Genomic DNA, 15,710 nt, shown 5'->3' with positions numbered 1-15,710 from the left:
CCGGCATGCTGTCCTACACTCTCCCAGCTAGGACCGAACCACCCCTCTTGCCCATGGCTCCAATGCTCTGGCCCTGAATATTCGCATCGTTTCATTGTACCCTAACTGCAGCCGGAAGGCAGCAGCAAGCATCGCCGCCGTCGCCGCCACCGCCACCACCGTTGAAATACTTGAGCTGCTGTATTCACTCACCGACATGTGAAGCCTGGATAAGGCCAAATGCCACAGTTGCGACAGAAGTCAGTAGCAGCAGCACAACATGTGGAGGCAGGGGGAGCCGTCTCGAGCGAGGCATGAGCACGAGCGTCTTTTTCATCAGATCCTATCCTGGAACTCTTGCAGCAAGCGCTGGAGGTGCTTGTACGGTAGGCTAAAATCGCACGTTGCTACAGCTTACAGTAAACTAGCGGGCGATAAAGAGAGACTGTGGGCGCTGCACGTGACTGACGGGAAAAGAAAGATGAGCTACCGATGGGACATGCACAGTAGATGCGCCATGCGTGCGCTCTGCAGCGGCACATAGGAGTAGGCGCCAGAAGGCAGCGGCCGTGCCTTGCAGGACCTGATGCCCATTCTTGCCTTTTCCATTTGAATGTAGAAGCATTGAAAGCAATGAAGGCGAGGGGTACAGTGAAAGAGACAGGGGGTGGATTGAACGACAATTTCAGTTTGATGCCGGCACATGAACCAGCGCTCAGCGAGAAAACGAACGATGTACCTGTCACTGCCCAACCTCAGCGATCAGTCCAGATAAAAGAGGCACACGGGCTTGCTCTCAGCGCGCGCTAGCTGGCAAGTTTCTAGCAGCAAGTTGGAGTCGTGGAAGGCGAAGCAAATGACTTGTTGCACGCGTCCCACGATATCCTGGTTGCAGATGCGACTGGCCTCCAGCAATGCCAGCCCATCGTTCTGTGGCATCTCAATGATATTCTCCACCTGCGGAGGCGGCGGGGGGCCGAAGTGGAGAAGGGCGGTCCCGGCGGTCAAGGTCAGGCTGCTGCAAAAGGATGCCAGGTGCAGCAGCCGTGGTGAAATGGCAGCCCAACACCCCACCCGCCCCCGTTGCAGCCGCCCCTGCTGTAGCCACTCCCCACCTGCTGCAGCAGCTCCTGGCTCTCTGCTGGCTGCTTGCTCATGCTCTGTGGCAGCACCACCGTCAGCAGCTCAGGCTTTTCGGCCCGCAGTGCGCCGCGGATGACAGCGGCATTGGTCCCGGTGGCACCCGACGTGAAGATGTGGTTGCCCTGCAGTGGAAAGCAGGCGGAGAGAGGCAAGCAGATCCCTCAGCCAACCCAGAGACATACATGCAGCGCAGCGCGCTGTTGCCTGCAGTTCAGCAGCATACCCATGAGGGACCTGCTGCTGAGTTCCTGCTCGCCACCACCATTGTTCGCCGCCGCGCCCCGTGCTCACCGTCAGCAGCATGGCGTAGGACAGCACCTCGATGAGCTGTTGGTGCATGAAGCCCATGTTGCGGGTGCCGAAGAACCCAAGATTGCGTGGCTGCTGGTTCTGAATGGCTAGAAACTCCTGCAGGCAATGCGACCAGCCCATGCATGCGGCAGGAGGCTACCGCATCACCGGCAGCTGGCCTGAAAAGACGTCACACGGCTGCAGCGGCAGTAGCAGGCCCAGCCACTCACCGCCAGATAGTCTGTCTTGGGCGCCAGGATCTCCATCAGCTGCCTGTTGATGTTTACAGACTCGTCCTTGGTGAGAAGGAACTCAGACCCAGATGAACCAAGAGAGGAGTCGACGCTGGCGGGTCTCACTTCGCCGTCGGCGCTCGCCGCCGAATCGCTACACTCTAACCGCCCTGCGCCGCTTCTGCATTGCAAGAATCGCCGCTCCAGGCCACGGGCAGGATACGAGGCTTGCAAACGCTGGCTCCGGGCTGAACAAAGCCGATGGGGCCGCTGGTGGGATGGCGCCACTCTTGCTGCTGCTGCCATTGCTACTGCTGCAATTCGTGAGGAGCCAGGCAGAGGCAAGCCAGAGCCCGCGACACGTTCTGCAGGGACAACGTTCGCTGCCTGCCGGAGAGTTCTACTGCTATATCTGCCAATTCAAATCACCGTATTCAGCCCCTTTGCGCGAAGCCGGGCGGTACAAGCGCCCTGGGCGCCGCCCCGTCCTGCGCACTCCTGGCGCCGCCCCGCCCTGCCCCCCACCCTCCCCGGATCACACTCGGTCCGAGAGTCACATGTGACAAGACCAGCTATGATACAACGATACATGATGTGAGCTGTGACCCATGACCCATCCACCGGTCACCGCCAGGCCTTGATTACGCCGTCTGCCGCCGCCGACAGCAGGAGCGGCTCGCTTGCCTCCACCCGCAGCAGGTCGGTGACTGCCAGCTGGTGGCACAGCGCGGCAGCTCGCTCTGCCCACCCCACCCGTGCCAAATGCTGCTCGCGATCACCACCGCTGGCGGCTGCGCCGCTGGAACTGCGCTGCAGAGTGCAGCTCTCCTCCACCACCGGCACGCCGTGCACGCTGCAGCTGGCATAGGTGTACTGTGGCACATCCACCAGGCTGACCTGCGATCCCTCGCCCCCTGCCAGCAACGGGGCTCCGCCTGCAGATGCATCAGCCGCTGTATCTGGTGCCGCCGCCGTGCCTACCACTTGCGCGGTGGGGATGGGCGGTGGTGGGGCACACACCACGTAGCTTTGCTGCGGCCGGCCCGAGTCCCAGCACCGCACTGCACGGTCGCTGCCGGCCGTCAAAAGCTGGCCGCCAGCGGTGGGCAGCAGAGCCCGGTAGCCCTCACGCCGCCTCTGCGGCGTTTGGAGCTCTGAGATGGCCAGCTGCCGCGCGCGGCTCATCATGTCCAGCCCTCGCGACGGCAGTAGGCCAGCAGCTTGAGGTGCCAGCGCGGCGGGCGCCTGCCGTCGCACCGTTTCGCTATTTCCAGGACGCAGTACGCGCAGCACCTGCACAAAATGAAAGGCGGGAAAACCAGAGAGTAGGACAGGGCAGAGGCTGCTTACCAGCTGAATCCCACTATACAGTACTCCACCTCTCTGCTGGCCCCGCGTGTGCCCCACCCACACCAAATTGGAGCACAAATGTACCTGCCGGCACTTGGCGTCCGCAATGTCCCACAGCCCAACTTCCTGCTCGCCCGCCGCCACATACACCAGTGGCCCCGCTGCCGCAGACAGGCCCAGGCGGTGCAGCGGCGCCGAGGCCTGCGCCAGCGCTGTGATGGGTGCACCAGCCGGGTGTTGCCAACTGTTGACGGGGAGGCGGAAGCGTAGGTCCCACAGCGACAACTGGCCGCGAGAGCTGCCCCCCAGCAGCCAGTTGTGAGCGGCGGGGTCCAGCACAAACCGTTCCACCACTCCCGCCACTGGCGAGGCCGGCAGCGACCACGCATCACGCCCTGCCCGCAGGTCCCATGCTGCCAGGCCCCCCTGCTGCGTGGAGTAGATCAGCATTGAGGGGGCCCACGCCGCCAGGTCCAGCACTGCGCTGCCGTCGGGGGTCGCCTGCGGCAGCAGCGCAGCAGCGATGATACGCAGGGTGGTGACAGCTTGGGAATAACAAATTGCACTGACCAGGTGCCGATGCTGAGCCCCCGGCACACCTGGCGGCAGCTGATAATGCCTGTGTAGCGCTCTGGTGCACCGCCGGCCCGTGCTGCATACTCGACTCGCCACACATGGATGCTGCCATCCGCGCTGCCTGACGCCACACTCTGGCTGTCCTGGCAGGCGGTCACCGAGGTGATGCGCCCCGTCTGGGCAGTGTAGGTGAGGCGGGAGCGAAAGGAGACGTCCTTCTCCAGACGCCGACAGTCCCACACCTTGACAGTCTCGTCGGATGAAGCGCTGACAAAAAAGGCACCGCAACCAGCCACGGCCAGTCGGTTGACACACCTGCGGAGGCCAGAGCAGATGACATTGCTCAGGAGGGCAGTGCTTGCAACATCGTGATTGTGAGTTGAAGGCTGCACTTATGCACAAACCGTCCCCCAACCTGCGCACTTTCTGTGCTCAGCCAGATGCGCCACCAGCACGCCACGTGGGTACCAGGGCGCCACATGCTGGCTGCCCATGCCCCCATCTGTTCCACTGCCCCCCGGCATGCCAGCCGCCAGGGCTGCGCTCATGGCATCCCGCACGCTGCCGCCGTCAAAGGCAGCCGGTTGCGTGGGGCCCGCCAACCCGGCTGCAAGACAGGAGGTTAACATGGCGTAAGAAAAGGTAACGAGCATAGAGGCAGAGAGGTAACAGCAGACGAGGCACAAAAAGAGGACAGTGTTTTGGCTAACCTGGCTCTTTCTGCTGCTGCACCGGCAACCCTGCCGGCATACGCATATTGTGGGCAATGCTGGCAGATTGCGGCAGGCTGCGTCTCGCCCGTGCCACAAGCTGCTGACCACTGTCGGCAGGACCCAGATGAGCCGATGTGTCGAGCCGAGTGTGGGCACTGGAGCCGCTGCCGCTGGTGCGCTGATGGCCCGCCGAGCTGGTGCTGGCAATGAGATGGCCGCCTGCACCTGCTTGGGCCACCATGGACTGTTCCAATGCAGCAGAGAGGTAGGAGGAGGCGTGTAGCAGGTAGCGGGGGTCGACCAGGAGGCTGTAAGTGGAAGCAGTGGGCGGCGGCAGCAGCATGCTGCGGCTGCCCAGCCCTGTTGCCGCTGGCCCAGATGCACCGTCGCAAAACATGACGCTGCTGCTACTGCTGCCCGCTGCAAGCCGGCTGCCAGCGCCAGGAGCTGCCAGCGAATCAAGAGAGTGCCGGCCATTGCTGTCCCCCACCGAGCCGGAGACAGGGCCATAACGAGGTATCGGTGGCACCGGAGGGTAGCCTGGACGCATTGGCAACACAGGTGGGCGGCGTCTCCTGAGCGCCCTCTGGCTGCTGTTCTGGCTGGCCTCGGTGGCCTGGCCCTCAGCCCTCAGTGCCTGCGCAATCTCCTGAGGATGCTGTAGCAGCAAGCAGTGGGCAACAGGGTGCAGCAATTCGGCCATTCTGTGCCCAACTCTGGACAGGGGTGTGCGCACCTTTCAGCCCCACTAAGGCCACCGCTTTGCACTCATGTACCCAGGCCCTGCTCTTACCTTTAAACTGAGTGGTTCAGCAGCCAGGTGCGGCAGCACCAGGGGCAGCAGCTGCGCATACACATCCACCTCGGATAACTGCCCCGCCGCAGCTGCTAGAAAGTCAATCGCCGCGGCACGCAGTGGTGTCGCCACTCCTGGCCCCAGCATCTGCCGGCTGCACAGCCGCATTGCCACTAACAATAGGTGCCGCTTGCGCAACAGGCCCCGTCGTGCCACTGAGGCCAGAAAGCCGAGCGCCTCTGCCGCAACAGCCGGCTCGGGATCGCCGACCAGCCGGTCCAGGAAGGGCAGCACGATGGCCGCCACACCCTCTGGTCCCAGGCTGGGGCAAACACCCACAAAGGCAGCGTAGAAGGCGGCGCGTACCTGAGTTCCATGTGTGGGGGGTGCGTGCATAAAGGGAAATTCAGGAAAGCATTGGTGAACTGGTGCATGCATAATGGCAAGTCAGCAGACAGCACATACAGCCAGCCCCTGTTTGTGTGACACCAAGTACCTGCCAGCTCTGGCTGTTGAAGAAGGTGAGCAGTGAGGGCAACAATACGTCAGCAGTATCACGCCGCCCAGCAAATGCCGCCAGCTGAGTCAAGTGTGGCAGCAGCGCCAGCTTGGTCTCGGGATGCGGCCCCACCAAAAGGTCGTGAACAACGCGTTCCACACCAGCACGCAGGTGGGCCATCTGTGTGTGGGCCGGGGGGGGGTGGGGGGGGAGGCACGGGCAGACGGCCAGGAGGGCAGAACAGGTTATGGTATTCTGCCCTCGTGTTGATCACTGGCTACCATTACAGATGCTGCACTGGTGTATGTATGTTCATGTGGATGGCCCACCTCCTCATCATAGTTGAGCACGGGGGAACTGCTGGTGGAGCCTGTTGGTGAGCTGGCAGCGTGCTGCAGCCGGCGGCACTGCAATTGCTCCAGAAAGGCCTGTGCAGTGGCAGCCAGCTCGGCAATGCAGGAGGCATACTCAACCTGCAAACTCAGCCGGGGGGTGAGATGCGCAGGGAAGCTGCAATCAGGTGAGGTTTGTTTGCTGAATATTACCGCAGGCTGGCTGGCAGGACCTGTCCTGTTCCCAGATCACATTGCTCCACCCTGCCGCTTGCTTGCCTGCACCATGAGCTCGGCCTCCGAGGGAAGCAGGGACAGGGAGGGCAGCACGTACTCGTTGAACACCTTGGCCTCGCTAGGGGGCACGCCACGCACCTGCGGCATGGGTAGCAGCAAAAAAGGCACACAAGTGTGCATGGCTAAACAATGCTGGGTGCAGTGTTGCTGGGTTAGATGCAGCTGCAGCAGTGTGAGCAATTCGGGTTTGGCAGCCCAGCCAGCACAGCCGCCACACCTGTGCCAGCACGCGCACCACGGCGCGCAGCGCCACCACCTTGACCGCTGCTAATGGCTCTGCAGTGGCTGCCACCAGGTAAGGCAACACGCGCTGCAACCGTGTCTCATCGTCGCAGTGCGCTGCCGCGTCCCGCAGCAGCCGCAAAACGCGGGCCTTGTACTCCTGCAGCCGGCAGCCGCGCAGCAGCGTGCAAAGCAGCACCGCAACAAGCACCATCCCCTCGTGCTGCACTGGACGTGCCTGCTCTGCCTCCTCCTGTTGCTCCTGCGCCTGCTGTTGGGATCTTTCTGGCGAGCTACCGCCGGTGCCGTCCGATGATGCTTGCTGCCGGCCCACTGCCAATCCTCGTAGTGGTTGCTGCTGCTCTGCCGGCTGTTGCAGCTCACTTTGGCAGCTGCCAGAGGTGCCGCGAGGCGCCATGCGCGGTGTGCCGCCCCTGGTGCCACTGCGGCGACCCTCTAGCCGCTTGAGCGATGTCTGCGCTTCTGACATCAGTCCCCCAACTGCTTGCTCCAGCGATGGCCTATCGCCGCCGCCACCCTCTTCTGCAAGACTCTGCGCCTGCTCCTCCAACTCCAGGGGCGTAACAGGCATTCTGTTGCCTCCTGCTGCTTCCTCTCTGCCACCACTGCCACCCAGCAGCTGGTCCTTGACATGCGCATACTCCTGGGTGGCCAGCACCACCCGAGCATCGGTGTCTAGATGCAGCATGGAGGCAAAGAAGGGGTGGATAGTGGAAGCCAGCCAGGGCGGCAGCGCCGCTGTGCGAGCCTCCTGCACGTAACGCCCACATAAACGAATGCAAGGTGGAGAGGTCAGGCAGAATCTTTTCGATGTGGCGGCACAAACGCGCAGTGGTGGTGTGGGTGGGTGTGGGTGGTGTGGGGGCCCACTGCGTGCTGGCATGGTATGTCAGTAGAAAGCGAGCCGTCGCTGCCCCCACCCACCCCACCCACACAGATAATTGCAAGAACATACCTGCAGGTACTGCTGCACAGAGTGGCGCTTGGCAGGGTCTCGCTGCACCATATGGGCCACCATGCCGCGCACGCTGGGGTGGACCTTGTCCAGCGCCGCCAGCGTCCCGGCAGCAGCGGCGCCGCCAAGCCGATAGGCCAGCAGGCGGGAATAATCAAACAACGGCTGGCCATCCAGGAACAGCTCAGCCAGCACGCAGCCCAGGGAGAAGACGTCCTGCAGATGGGGGATGTGCAGGGGCGGTGGAATACAGCAGCAGTTGGGCGGTATGCAGTAGAGCAGAGAGTGGATGAGGGCGAGTTGCTGATCATGAATGAAAGCAATGGACACGTTGCCCCCCTGCGGCGCACCATGGCAGGGGTAAGTGACGCCTCAGCGGCCTGCTGTGGCGTGATGCCGGCAGCGGGGTCATAAAAGCGTTCGGGGGCCAGGCAGCACTTGCGGCGGCCCGAGGTGTCGAAGAAGAAGGAGAAGTCGGCGGGGTTGTCGGCAGGAAGCAGAGTGGGCTTGTAGGGTGCAAAGTCCACCAGGAAGGCCCAGTCCCAAGAGGTCAGCGCCACGTTCTCGGCCTTAATGTCGCCATGGCACACGCTGCGCTCATGGCACTGTGCCAACGCCAGCAGCAGCTGGTATGCAATCCAGCGCTGCAGAGGTGAGGGAACAGAAGTAAGGGGGGCTGGGTCGTTAACAGAGCGCCGCAGCCGCCGGCAGTGGACTTGAAAGCTCTTCCTTAGCCACACACTCGGCCACATGTGCCCAAGACTTCTGCCTCATCCTTTTCGATGCTGGTGTCGTCGCACCTTCTCAATGAGGGTGAGAAAGGGGCGTGTGGTTATGCGCTGCGCCAGGTTGGCGTGGAGGTACTGCCGCACCAGGAAAGCGGCACGCTCGCTCTCGTACACGCGCTGCACCGGCCAGGCGTGCGAGTCGTCCAGCCCCGCCAGTGCGCCGCGCATGCCCAGAAGCCGCTCACGATAGGGGCGCAGCTCGGGAGTGTCACTGCGCTTGGCATACACCTTTGGAGGTGGAGGGTGTGGAAGGCAAGTCAGTTGGGCAGTGCACAATGTCTAGGTGGACGCAGGCACAACAGCTCGGTAACACAGGTTCTGGCACCATGGGCATCAGCAGTGGTGGCAATTCAGCGGAGGGTTTTCAAGCTTCGGGAGCAACCAGCACTGCTGGTGCTGACACCCTCTCAACAGCAGCGGATGATGGATTGCAACGCACCTTAACCACCACCAGGCCGCCATCGTCATGAACACATAGCGAGCTCTTGAAGAAGCGGCCGCCGCCTGCGAGGGCAACGCGAGCATAGATGGGCAAGGGAGGGCAAGGAGCATGGCTCGTCTGTCCAAGATGGTGGAGGCCAATGGGCGGGCGGGCAGTGCCGCCAGCGGGGCGCTGGCGGCAGCGCACCCAGGCTGTCCTTGTAGGTGACGCTGCCCCCTAGCTCCGCCACGGCCTCTGCCGCAGCCAGACGGGAGGGCTGGGTGAGCTGGTTGCCCATTCGCGGCTTCAAGCGGGCCGGATCATGCTAGGGATGGACAATAGCCTCCCCGCTCCGAAAAAGTCGATTGGAGATGTGGTTCGCAGCAGAATAACCCTGTGCAACGCAATTTTGCTCGCCGTCGGGCGGTACAGTGGGAGTAGTGCCGTGCGCCGAGAGTTGGGCCTTGCCTCACAGCTGCGTCTCTCCGCTTGCACGCAAATGCCCTCCACCTGCACATGTCTTCCTTCCTGACAGAAAATGACAGACACTCTCTCCTCTCAACCACCTCCGTTGGCTGCCACCCCGCGTGAAACGGTGCCGTTTTCGTGCGAGGTGGGCAGCAAACAGGTCCTGGTGCCACAGTCCCCAGGCAGCAAGGCCACGCCAGCTGCTGCTTTTCAAAACCAACTCTTCAGCCCAGGGCTGCAGCGTCAGGGCTCTTGGACTATTGAGGCGCAGCGCTCGGGCAGGATGGAGGCGGCAGTCCACAGCAGCGCCAGTGCAGGTTGTGGCGCTAGCCCCTCCACGGGATGGACCGACACCCCCGCCAGCGCCCCCTACCTTGAGTCGCACAAGGTGGATGACCTGTGGGGCCGACTGGAGAGCCTTGAGCAGGCCCTGAAGGACATGGAGAGCAAGGCGGTTCAACATCTGGACATTAGCTTGCAGGAGAAGGTGCTGGCCACTGCAGGTGTGCAGGTAGAATTGCGTGTTTGGGCGTGACAGGCTGAGTATCGGCGAGTGGTCTGGGCATAGCAGACCTGCCCCATTCGTTCCATCTGCCTGCCATTCTAACTTCTGCCTGCGCTGCATTCAACCTGTCCTGCCGCAGCCAAAATAGTGCAGAAGCGGTTCCTTTCTGACAAGGAGCTGGACAAGAAGCTTCAGATGCAGATCCTGCAGGTGACAGATTGGGGTGGTGGAGCTAAGGCCAGCAACATGAAATGGGAACATGCAAACATGCGCATGTGAACACACCACTCCCCCAGGCTCTTTGCTGCAGACTGCCATCAAAGTGGTTAAGCGGCACGCTGCTGCGGCACCATCGGAGGAGGTCATTACCCGGCGGCTAGAGTTTGAGCAGGGCAGGGAGGCTGGTGCAGCTGGTGTGGTGACGGGGGTGCAGCAGTACATTGCGCACATTGAGCAGGTGAGGGCAACAGATGCACAGGGCTGGCCTCTTGTTTCCTGACCAACCTCCATGCTAGTCTCCTTCTCACCATCAGTGCATTCACTTTCTGTCAGGGCCTGGGCGAGGTGGTGCGGCGGTTGGAGCGCAAGGTGGACGCCGTGGCGTCGCTTCTGGACCAGGCAAGGCTGCTGCCACAGGCATGGTGTGTAAAGCACAACAGGAGGAAAATGGGGGGGCAGCTTGCCTGCCAGTGGGCCCAGGCATGCATGCAGGGGTGATTGAATGGCAGGCTTAAATTGTCTTCGCCTGCAGAATGTGTTGGAGCTGCTGGAGGTGCGGCTGGCCACCGGGGTTGTGCGCTTGGAGCAACGGCTGGACGTGGTGGAGGAGGCACAGCAACGGGCGGTGGTGGCAGTGCCTTCACAAGGTGTGTGTCGGTGCATGCATGCACCCCTGCCAGGGAATGGCGACCGATGTGTCTACGCTGCTACATTGTTTGCCGTTTTGCCCGCCGCCCAGCTGCAGATGCCTCGCACCAGATGCTGGACCGGGTGGCGGCGGTGGAGGCGGCCTTGGTGGAGCAGGGCCGTGCTGTGGCTGACTTATTGGCAGCGCTTCGCACACGTGGTGCAATGGAGTTGCCGCAGCAGGAGGCCACGGCTGTAGGCGAGGCGCAAGCGGCTACAGCGCACCAGCTGGCTGACCCTGCAGCAGCGGTGGCGGCTGAACCCACGCCAAGAGAAGTCATGCCTGATGCAGGGCGTGACACAGCCACTGCAGAGCCGTCAACTCACCGGCAGGAGCCTCCACGGCCAGCTCCGGCAGCGCAGCAGTTGCACCAACGCAAGTCGGTGGTGGTGAAGCGCAGCTTGCTGGCAGACCCCTGCCGCTCCGCTGCCAGCTCCCCCAAGCCAGCCCTGTCACGCTTAAACACCATGCATGCAGCCGGCACCGCGCAGCGCATTGCTATGGCCACAGCCCGGGAGCAGCTGGCGAAGCAGGCTATGCTCGCGCGGGAGGAGGAGGAGGTAAAGACGCCCCTGTGGGTCAGCATGATGTACGTATTTGGCTGGACCCTGTTGCTCGTGGTGGGCCTTGCGGCGCTTACGATGGGTGCTCTGGCGGTGATGGTGAAGAATGGCAGGCTGAGTGAGAGTGACCTTGAGTTTGTGTGGCGCTGACAGCCGAATGAGGCGTAAAAGAGACGGGGAACCCTGCTGCCTTCCACAGTCCCTGTGGGGTTGCATGGGCAGTATATGGGGACGACCAGCCACCGTGGCACGCCAGTTCTTCTTGCTTGCAACACAAACCTCTGTAATGAGGATTGCACAAGCATTATGCAAGAGTAACATGTGTAGAGAGCTCAAGTCTAATCAGTCGGTCGGGTGTAAATTCACAGCGTTACGGAAGATGTGCCACTGGTGGAAGTGGTTCACGTCTGTGGGCTTTGCTGCTTGCATCGGAGCTTCTCGGGCAATCCATGGCAACACCTCCAGCAGCGCCCTCACCTTCAAGTGCTGTCGGCGCCTGTAAGTGGCCGAGTCAGGACTCTGCAATGACACCAGGGCAGAATGAGCTGCCTGACCATCATGACAATCTTGAACTCCCGCGCTGGGAACCAGTTCCTCCAGAAATGCACGGACGTGAACACGTGCCTCATCTTCGACGTGCCTCACTGTGCACCCACAGCGGCGCGGCGGGTGGCGCCTTTTGTGGAGCTGCCGGCCTAGGCTGTCGCTGCCCCCAAGCGTAAGTATGCTGCTGACGCGTTTTGCAAAACAAAAACAAGCCAAATCTGCCATGAGCTTGGAGACCGAGCTGGTGGGACGTTGGACCAGCACGAAGGTTTTCTGGGGATTCCGCCAACGGTGGAAGGTGTACTTCGAAGTACTTCAGGGTCAGTTCTCTGCTGTGGGCGACAGCGGGTGCTCCCTGTTTTTCCAAACCTTCAAGCGGCTCCTGTTCCAGGCAAGGGTTGAGCCAGCTCACAGACAAGTGTGGCCGCAGGGTGGAGGCTGACGCCAGCGGCGGCGTGGCAGCAGAACAAACATGGCGAGCAAGGGCATGAAGGCCAGCACCAACCTGCAGGCGCGCATCAAGAAGATGATGCAGTCGGATGAGGACGTGGGCAAGGTGTCCAAAGCCTCGCCGGTGCTCATAGGTGCGTTCAGCAGCGGGGCAGCAGCGGGGACGAGGGAGGTGCCGCCCCACTTTTGAGCAGCCCCAGGACCCCTCCTTTGTGCGACCAAGCGTGACGCACCAACAACCCCCACCACTTCGTCCGCAGCCAAGGCTCTGGACATTTTCCTGCAGAGCATGGTGGATGGGGCGGCACGAATTGCAGAGAGCCGGGGCGCCCGCATGTTGACGGCCTCGCACATGTGCGCCCGAGCGGCGCGTCACCAGCCGGCGACCAATCCTGTGCATGTGTTGCCAAGCCGGTGCCACGGGCTGAAATCCTTGCACGTTTCTATTCCCGTGTTCACTGCCTGCAGCAAGGCACACATTCAAGGGGAGGAATTGCTCGACTTTCTGAAGGATGCGGTGGCAGCAGTGGCGGAGCTGCCGCCGGCCGGCGCGGAACCAGTCAAGGGCGCCAAGCAGAAGCGCCAAAGGTGAGCAGCCGGGATGCAGGTGCAACGCTGATGCTGCTCGTTTACCTTGCCAGTCTCGTCACGCAACCTGACTGCTGTCAGGTTGCGCCACCACCTGTTGTTGGCACATGCCTGGTGGTGGATGCCCTCCATTGCTTGGCCCCGCTTGCAGGGCGAAGAACAGCGGCAACGAAGGCGAGGCTGGACCTTCCAAGGTTCGCAGCAGGGGCGGCAGAGGGGGAAGGGGGGGCAAAGGGCGCAAGGGCACCAGCGACGAAGATGCAGCAGCGGTATGCGAACGAGCAGCCCCAGCCGGCAACGACTCTGCTGGTTGTGTGAGAGATGAAGACCACGCCGCAGGGGACTTGGCGGATGCAGACACTGCCCAGCAGCAGCAGCAACAGCATCAGCCTGAGGCGCAGCAGGAGGCATCCGCCGGGCAGGGAGGGCCAACAATTGCACCAGCCGTGCCGCAGCAGGAAGAGGGCGGCACAGGCGGCGTTGAACCTGGGGCAGGAGGTGGGATGCCGCTCGTCAGTGTGCCCAGCTTCCTCGCTGCAGCTGCGGTTCCGGGGGCGGAGGCGGAGGAGGAGGACTATGACGCCTGAAACTAAAACGGCAGGCAGCCATGTCGGGTTGTGGCGGGACTGCACCGGCCGTCCAAGCGGAGGGGGTGGGGCCGGGGGACTGGCGTTGACCCACACCATGTGCCAGCTTTCCTTGCCCCAGCATCATTGTAGAGTCACAGTGTGATTTGAGATGGACAATGTACATGGCGGTCCCGGTCGAGTGTCGGAGAAATAGCAGGAGGATCTGGGGGGCGCCTCTGGGGGGCGGACGGGACATATGTGAGCTCCACGCCGTGGCATTTTTGGTACCTCGAGAATGCTGCAGCAGCCTAGCTGCGCTCAGCAGAGTGCAACACGTGGGACGTTGGTCACGTGTAAGCCCCAGCCTTTCATTTCGCATCGTGATTGCTCACGATCCAGCCCCCCGGCGGAGCCAGAAGAATTCAGCACGTCCGCTGCTGAAGCCCCACGGCTTTCAAAACAGACTCCCCCTGCCAACCGCTTTGTTGCACCAGACAGGACGCGGGCATAGGAGAACGATGGGCTGCATGCAGCTGAACGCCTCCAGCTTCATGGCGCAATATGGCCTTCGCTCCGCCATCACCACCCAGCGCCCCTCCAGGCAGCCGCGAGCTGGCCTGCAGTGCCGGGCGACCCTGGCCTCACCCCCTGCAGGTTGGGGTGCTGCGGCTTCCGCCGCATGCATGTGCGTGCCGCCAGCCGCCACGCCGCCACCACGCCGCCGTTGCAATGCTGCGGTTGCTGCGCCGCCCTGCTGCCTGCCTGCAGCCCCCAAGCTGTTCCAGTATGACGGTCCATTGGATGAGGTGGACCCTGAGATTGCCTCTATCATCAGGAGCGAGAAGCAGCGGCAGGTGTGCAGGCGTGTGCCAGCAGCTCCACCTGTTGCTGCCCAACCCTGGAGTTGCGCGTGCCCGGCCATGCCTGTGATGGTTTATGCATGATGCAGCGTGCCCTAAGCCATGCATTCCCTGCCTACCTGCCTGCCCGACCTCGTGCCCCATGGCACAGGTGACGGGCCTGGAGCTGATTGCCAGCGAGAACTTCACTTCTCGTGCCGTTATGACTGCCGTCGGTTCGTGCATGACCAACAAGTACAGCGAAGGCCTGCCAGGCGCCCGCTACTATGGCGGCAACGAGTTCATTGACCAAGCAGAGCGCCTGTGCCAGGTACTACCGTGTGTGTGTGTGTGTGGCTGCCGTGCTGGGCCGGCTCTTCATGACAGGTTGGCACTGCGCCGATAACTCTGCCACATGCCCCTCACTCTTGCTGTGCCTGCCCCGTCCCGCAGAAGCGTGCACTGGAGGCGTTTGGGCTGGACCATGCCGAGTGGGGCGTCAATGTGCAGCCACTGTCGGGGTCTCCCGCCAATTTTGAGGTGTACACCGCGCTGCTCAACCCGCACGACCGCATCATGGGCCTTGACCTACCCCATGGTAAGCTGTTGGGGCAGCGCCCCGAAGCGGTATGGATGGGAGGGTGATGCTGTGCCATCATTCATCCTGCCTTGCTGCCCTTCTCACGCCGCTGCCCCCTTGTGCCCCCCCCTGCGAAACACAGGCGGCCACCTGACACACGGCTTCATGACAGCAAAGCGCCGCGTCTCTGCCACCTCAGTTTACTTCGAGTCCATGCCATACCGCCTGGACGAGTCCACGGGACTGGTGGACTATGATACGCTGGCGAAGACGGCCACCCTGTTCCGCCCTCGCCTCATCATTGCAGGCGCTTCAGCTTACTCACGCGACTTTGACTATGCCCGCATGCGTGGCATCGCCGACAGTGTGGACGCCTACCTCATGGCCGACATGGCGCACATCAGTGGCCTGGTGGCAGCGGGCGTGGTGCAGTCGCCATTCCCCCACTCTCACATTGTCACCACCACCACGCACAAGAGCCTGCGCGGCCCCCGCGGAGGTGTGCCATGGTGCTGGGGGAGGGCATGCACTCACTGGCCAATTGGGAGTTTGGGCTCCGCCCATGCCTCGCACACGCCAGTTCCTGAAACCTGGTCACCAGGCGCACTGGGCTGGGCATGCCCATGCATACTGTCACCATTCTCTGACTTGTACATATTGTACATGAACAAACCGACTGCATCCGCCAGACCCATTCTCTGGTGATTGCAGGCCTCATTTTCTTCCGCAAGGAGTTTGAGGCCGACATCAACCAGGCCGTTTTCCCGGGTCTCCAGGGCGGCCCCCACAACCACACCATCAGCGGGCTGGCGGTCGCGCTCAAGATGGCCAACACGCAGGAGTTCAAGGAGTACCAGCGCCAGGTGGTGGCCAACGCGCGCGCGCTGTCGGCTAGGTGGGTTTGAGGTCGCATGCCAGCAATTAAGGTGGTGTTCCTGATAAGCAGAGGCACCAGCCAGCCTATGCGATGTCGGGGATTGGAGGTGTGCGTGAAGCCTCCTGCACTTCGGGGACCCACAGGCTGACAGAGCTGGGTTACACGATTGTGAGCGGCGGCACCGACAACCACTTGATCCTGG

General features: G+C 62.3%; 5 protein-coding genes across 5 annotated transcripts in view; 3 read left to right on the top strand and 2 right to left on the bottom strand.

The window, feature by feature from the left end:
• Positions 1 to 741: 741 nt before the first annotated feature.
• CHLNCDRAFT_134633 (hypothetical protein) lies at positions 742 to 1,679 on the bottom strand (the record flags this gene model as incomplete). The annotated part of the gene is made up of 4 exons (XM_005846782.1): positions 742 to 936; positions 1,095 to 1,244; positions 1,414 to 1,530; positions 1,644 to 1,679. 4 exons carry the CDS (start codon positions 1,677 to 1,679, stop codon positions 742 to 744), a joined length of 498 nt encoding a protein of 165 aa, XP_005846844.1.
• A 591-nt stretch (positions 1,680 to 2,270) lies between these two features.
• Positions 2,271 to 8,914, bottom strand: CHLNCDRAFT_134632 (hypothetical protein; the record flags this gene model as incomplete). The annotated part of the gene is made up of 18 exons (XM_005846781.1): positions 2,271 to 2,939; positions 3,081 to 3,497; positions 3,596 to 3,887; positions 3,996 to 4,179; positions 4,511 to 4,593; positions 4,776 to 4,825; positions 5,079 to 5,447; positions 5,578 to 5,760; positions 5,910 to 6,053; positions 6,198 to 6,287; positions 6,427 to 6,591; positions 6,729 to 6,823; positions 7,065 to 7,203; positions 7,408 to 7,623; positions 7,758 to 8,051; positions 8,208 to 8,423; positions 8,635 to 8,699; positions 8,824 to 8,914. The coding sequence occupies 18 exons, from the start codon at positions 8,912 to 8,914 to the stop codon at positions 2,271 to 2,273; spliced, it is 3,762 nt and encodes a 1,253-aa protein (XP_005846843.1).
• A 196-nt stretch (positions 8,915 to 9,110) lies between these two features.
• On the top strand, positions 9,111 to 11,390 carry CHLNCDRAFT_58021 (expressed protein). The gene is made up of 5 exons (XM_005846960.1): positions 9,111 to 9,587; positions 9,729 to 9,799; positions 9,900 to 10,046; positions 10,341 to 10,455; positions 10,554 to 11,390. The coding sequence occupies exons 1-5, from the start codon at positions 9,155 to 9,157 to the stop codon at positions 11,207 to 11,209; spliced, it is 1,422 nt and encodes a 473-aa protein (XP_005847022.1). The 5' UTR covers positions 9,111 to 9,154; the 3' UTR covers positions 11,210 to 11,390.
• A 687-nt stretch (positions 11,391 to 12,077) lies between these two features.
• On the top strand, positions 12,078 to 13,230 carry CHLNCDRAFT_134630 (hypothetical protein; the record flags this gene model as incomplete). The annotated part of the gene is made up of 4 exons (XM_005846959.1): positions 12,078 to 12,189; positions 12,316 to 12,409; positions 12,524 to 12,643; positions 12,795 to 13,230. The coding sequence occupies 4 exons, from the start codon at positions 12,078 to 12,080 to the stop codon at positions 13,228 to 13,230; spliced, it is 762 nt and encodes a 253-aa protein (XP_005847021.1).
• Positions 13,231 to 13,461: 231 nt separating this feature from the next.
• CHLNCDRAFT_35692 (hypothetical protein) overlaps positions 13,462 to 15,710 on the top strand; it is a 2,877-nt gene continuing 628 nt past the window's right edge. Inside the window, exons 1-7 of the mRNA XM_005846958.1 lie at positions 13,462 to 13,866; positions 13,981 to 14,066; positions 14,224 to 14,382; positions 14,505 to 14,649; positions 14,774 to 15,130; positions 15,343 to 15,526; positions 15,652 to 15,710. Coding sequence (XP_005847020.1) covers positions 13,731 to 13,866; positions 13,981 to 14,066; positions 14,224 to 14,382; positions 14,505 to 14,649; positions 14,774 to 15,130; positions 15,343 to 15,526; positions 15,652 to 15,710 — 1,126 coding nt within the window. The 5' untranslated portion in view covers positions 13,462 to 13,730. The remainder of the gene's footprint in view (positions 13,867 to 13,980; positions 14,067 to 14,223; positions 14,383 to 14,504; positions 14,650 to 14,773; positions 15,131 to 15,342; positions 15,527 to 15,651) is intronic.

The sequence above is a fragment of the Chlorella variabilis genome, assembly GCF_000147415.1.
Source record: "Chlorella variabilis unplaced genomic scaffold CHLNCscaffold_12, whole genome shotgun sequence".
Taxonomy (NCBI): Eukaryota; Viridiplantae; Chlorophyta; class Trebouxiophyceae; order Chlorellales; family Chlorellaceae; genus Chlorella; species Chlorella variabilis.
Note: the sequence above shows the minus strand (reverse complement) of the source record. Positions and strands in the feature narration are given on the sequence as shown.

What these genes read in the sequence shown, in the direction of transcription:
- CHLNCDRAFT_58021 (XM_005846960.1), top strand. Translation starts at nt 9,155, where the DNA reads ATGACAGACACTCTCTCCTCTCAACCACCTCCGTTGGCTGCCACCCCG. An exon ending in TTCAGATGCAGATCCTGCAG is followed by an intron (nt 9,800 to 9,899) that starts GTGACAGATTGG and finishes TCTTTGCTGCAG; the next exon opens with ACTGCCATCAAAGTGGTTAA. An exon ending in GGTGGCAGTGCCTTCACAAG is followed by an intron (nt 10,456 to 10,553) that starts GTGTGTGTCGGT and finishes GCCCAGCTGCAG; the next exon opens with ATGCCTCGCACCAGATGCTG.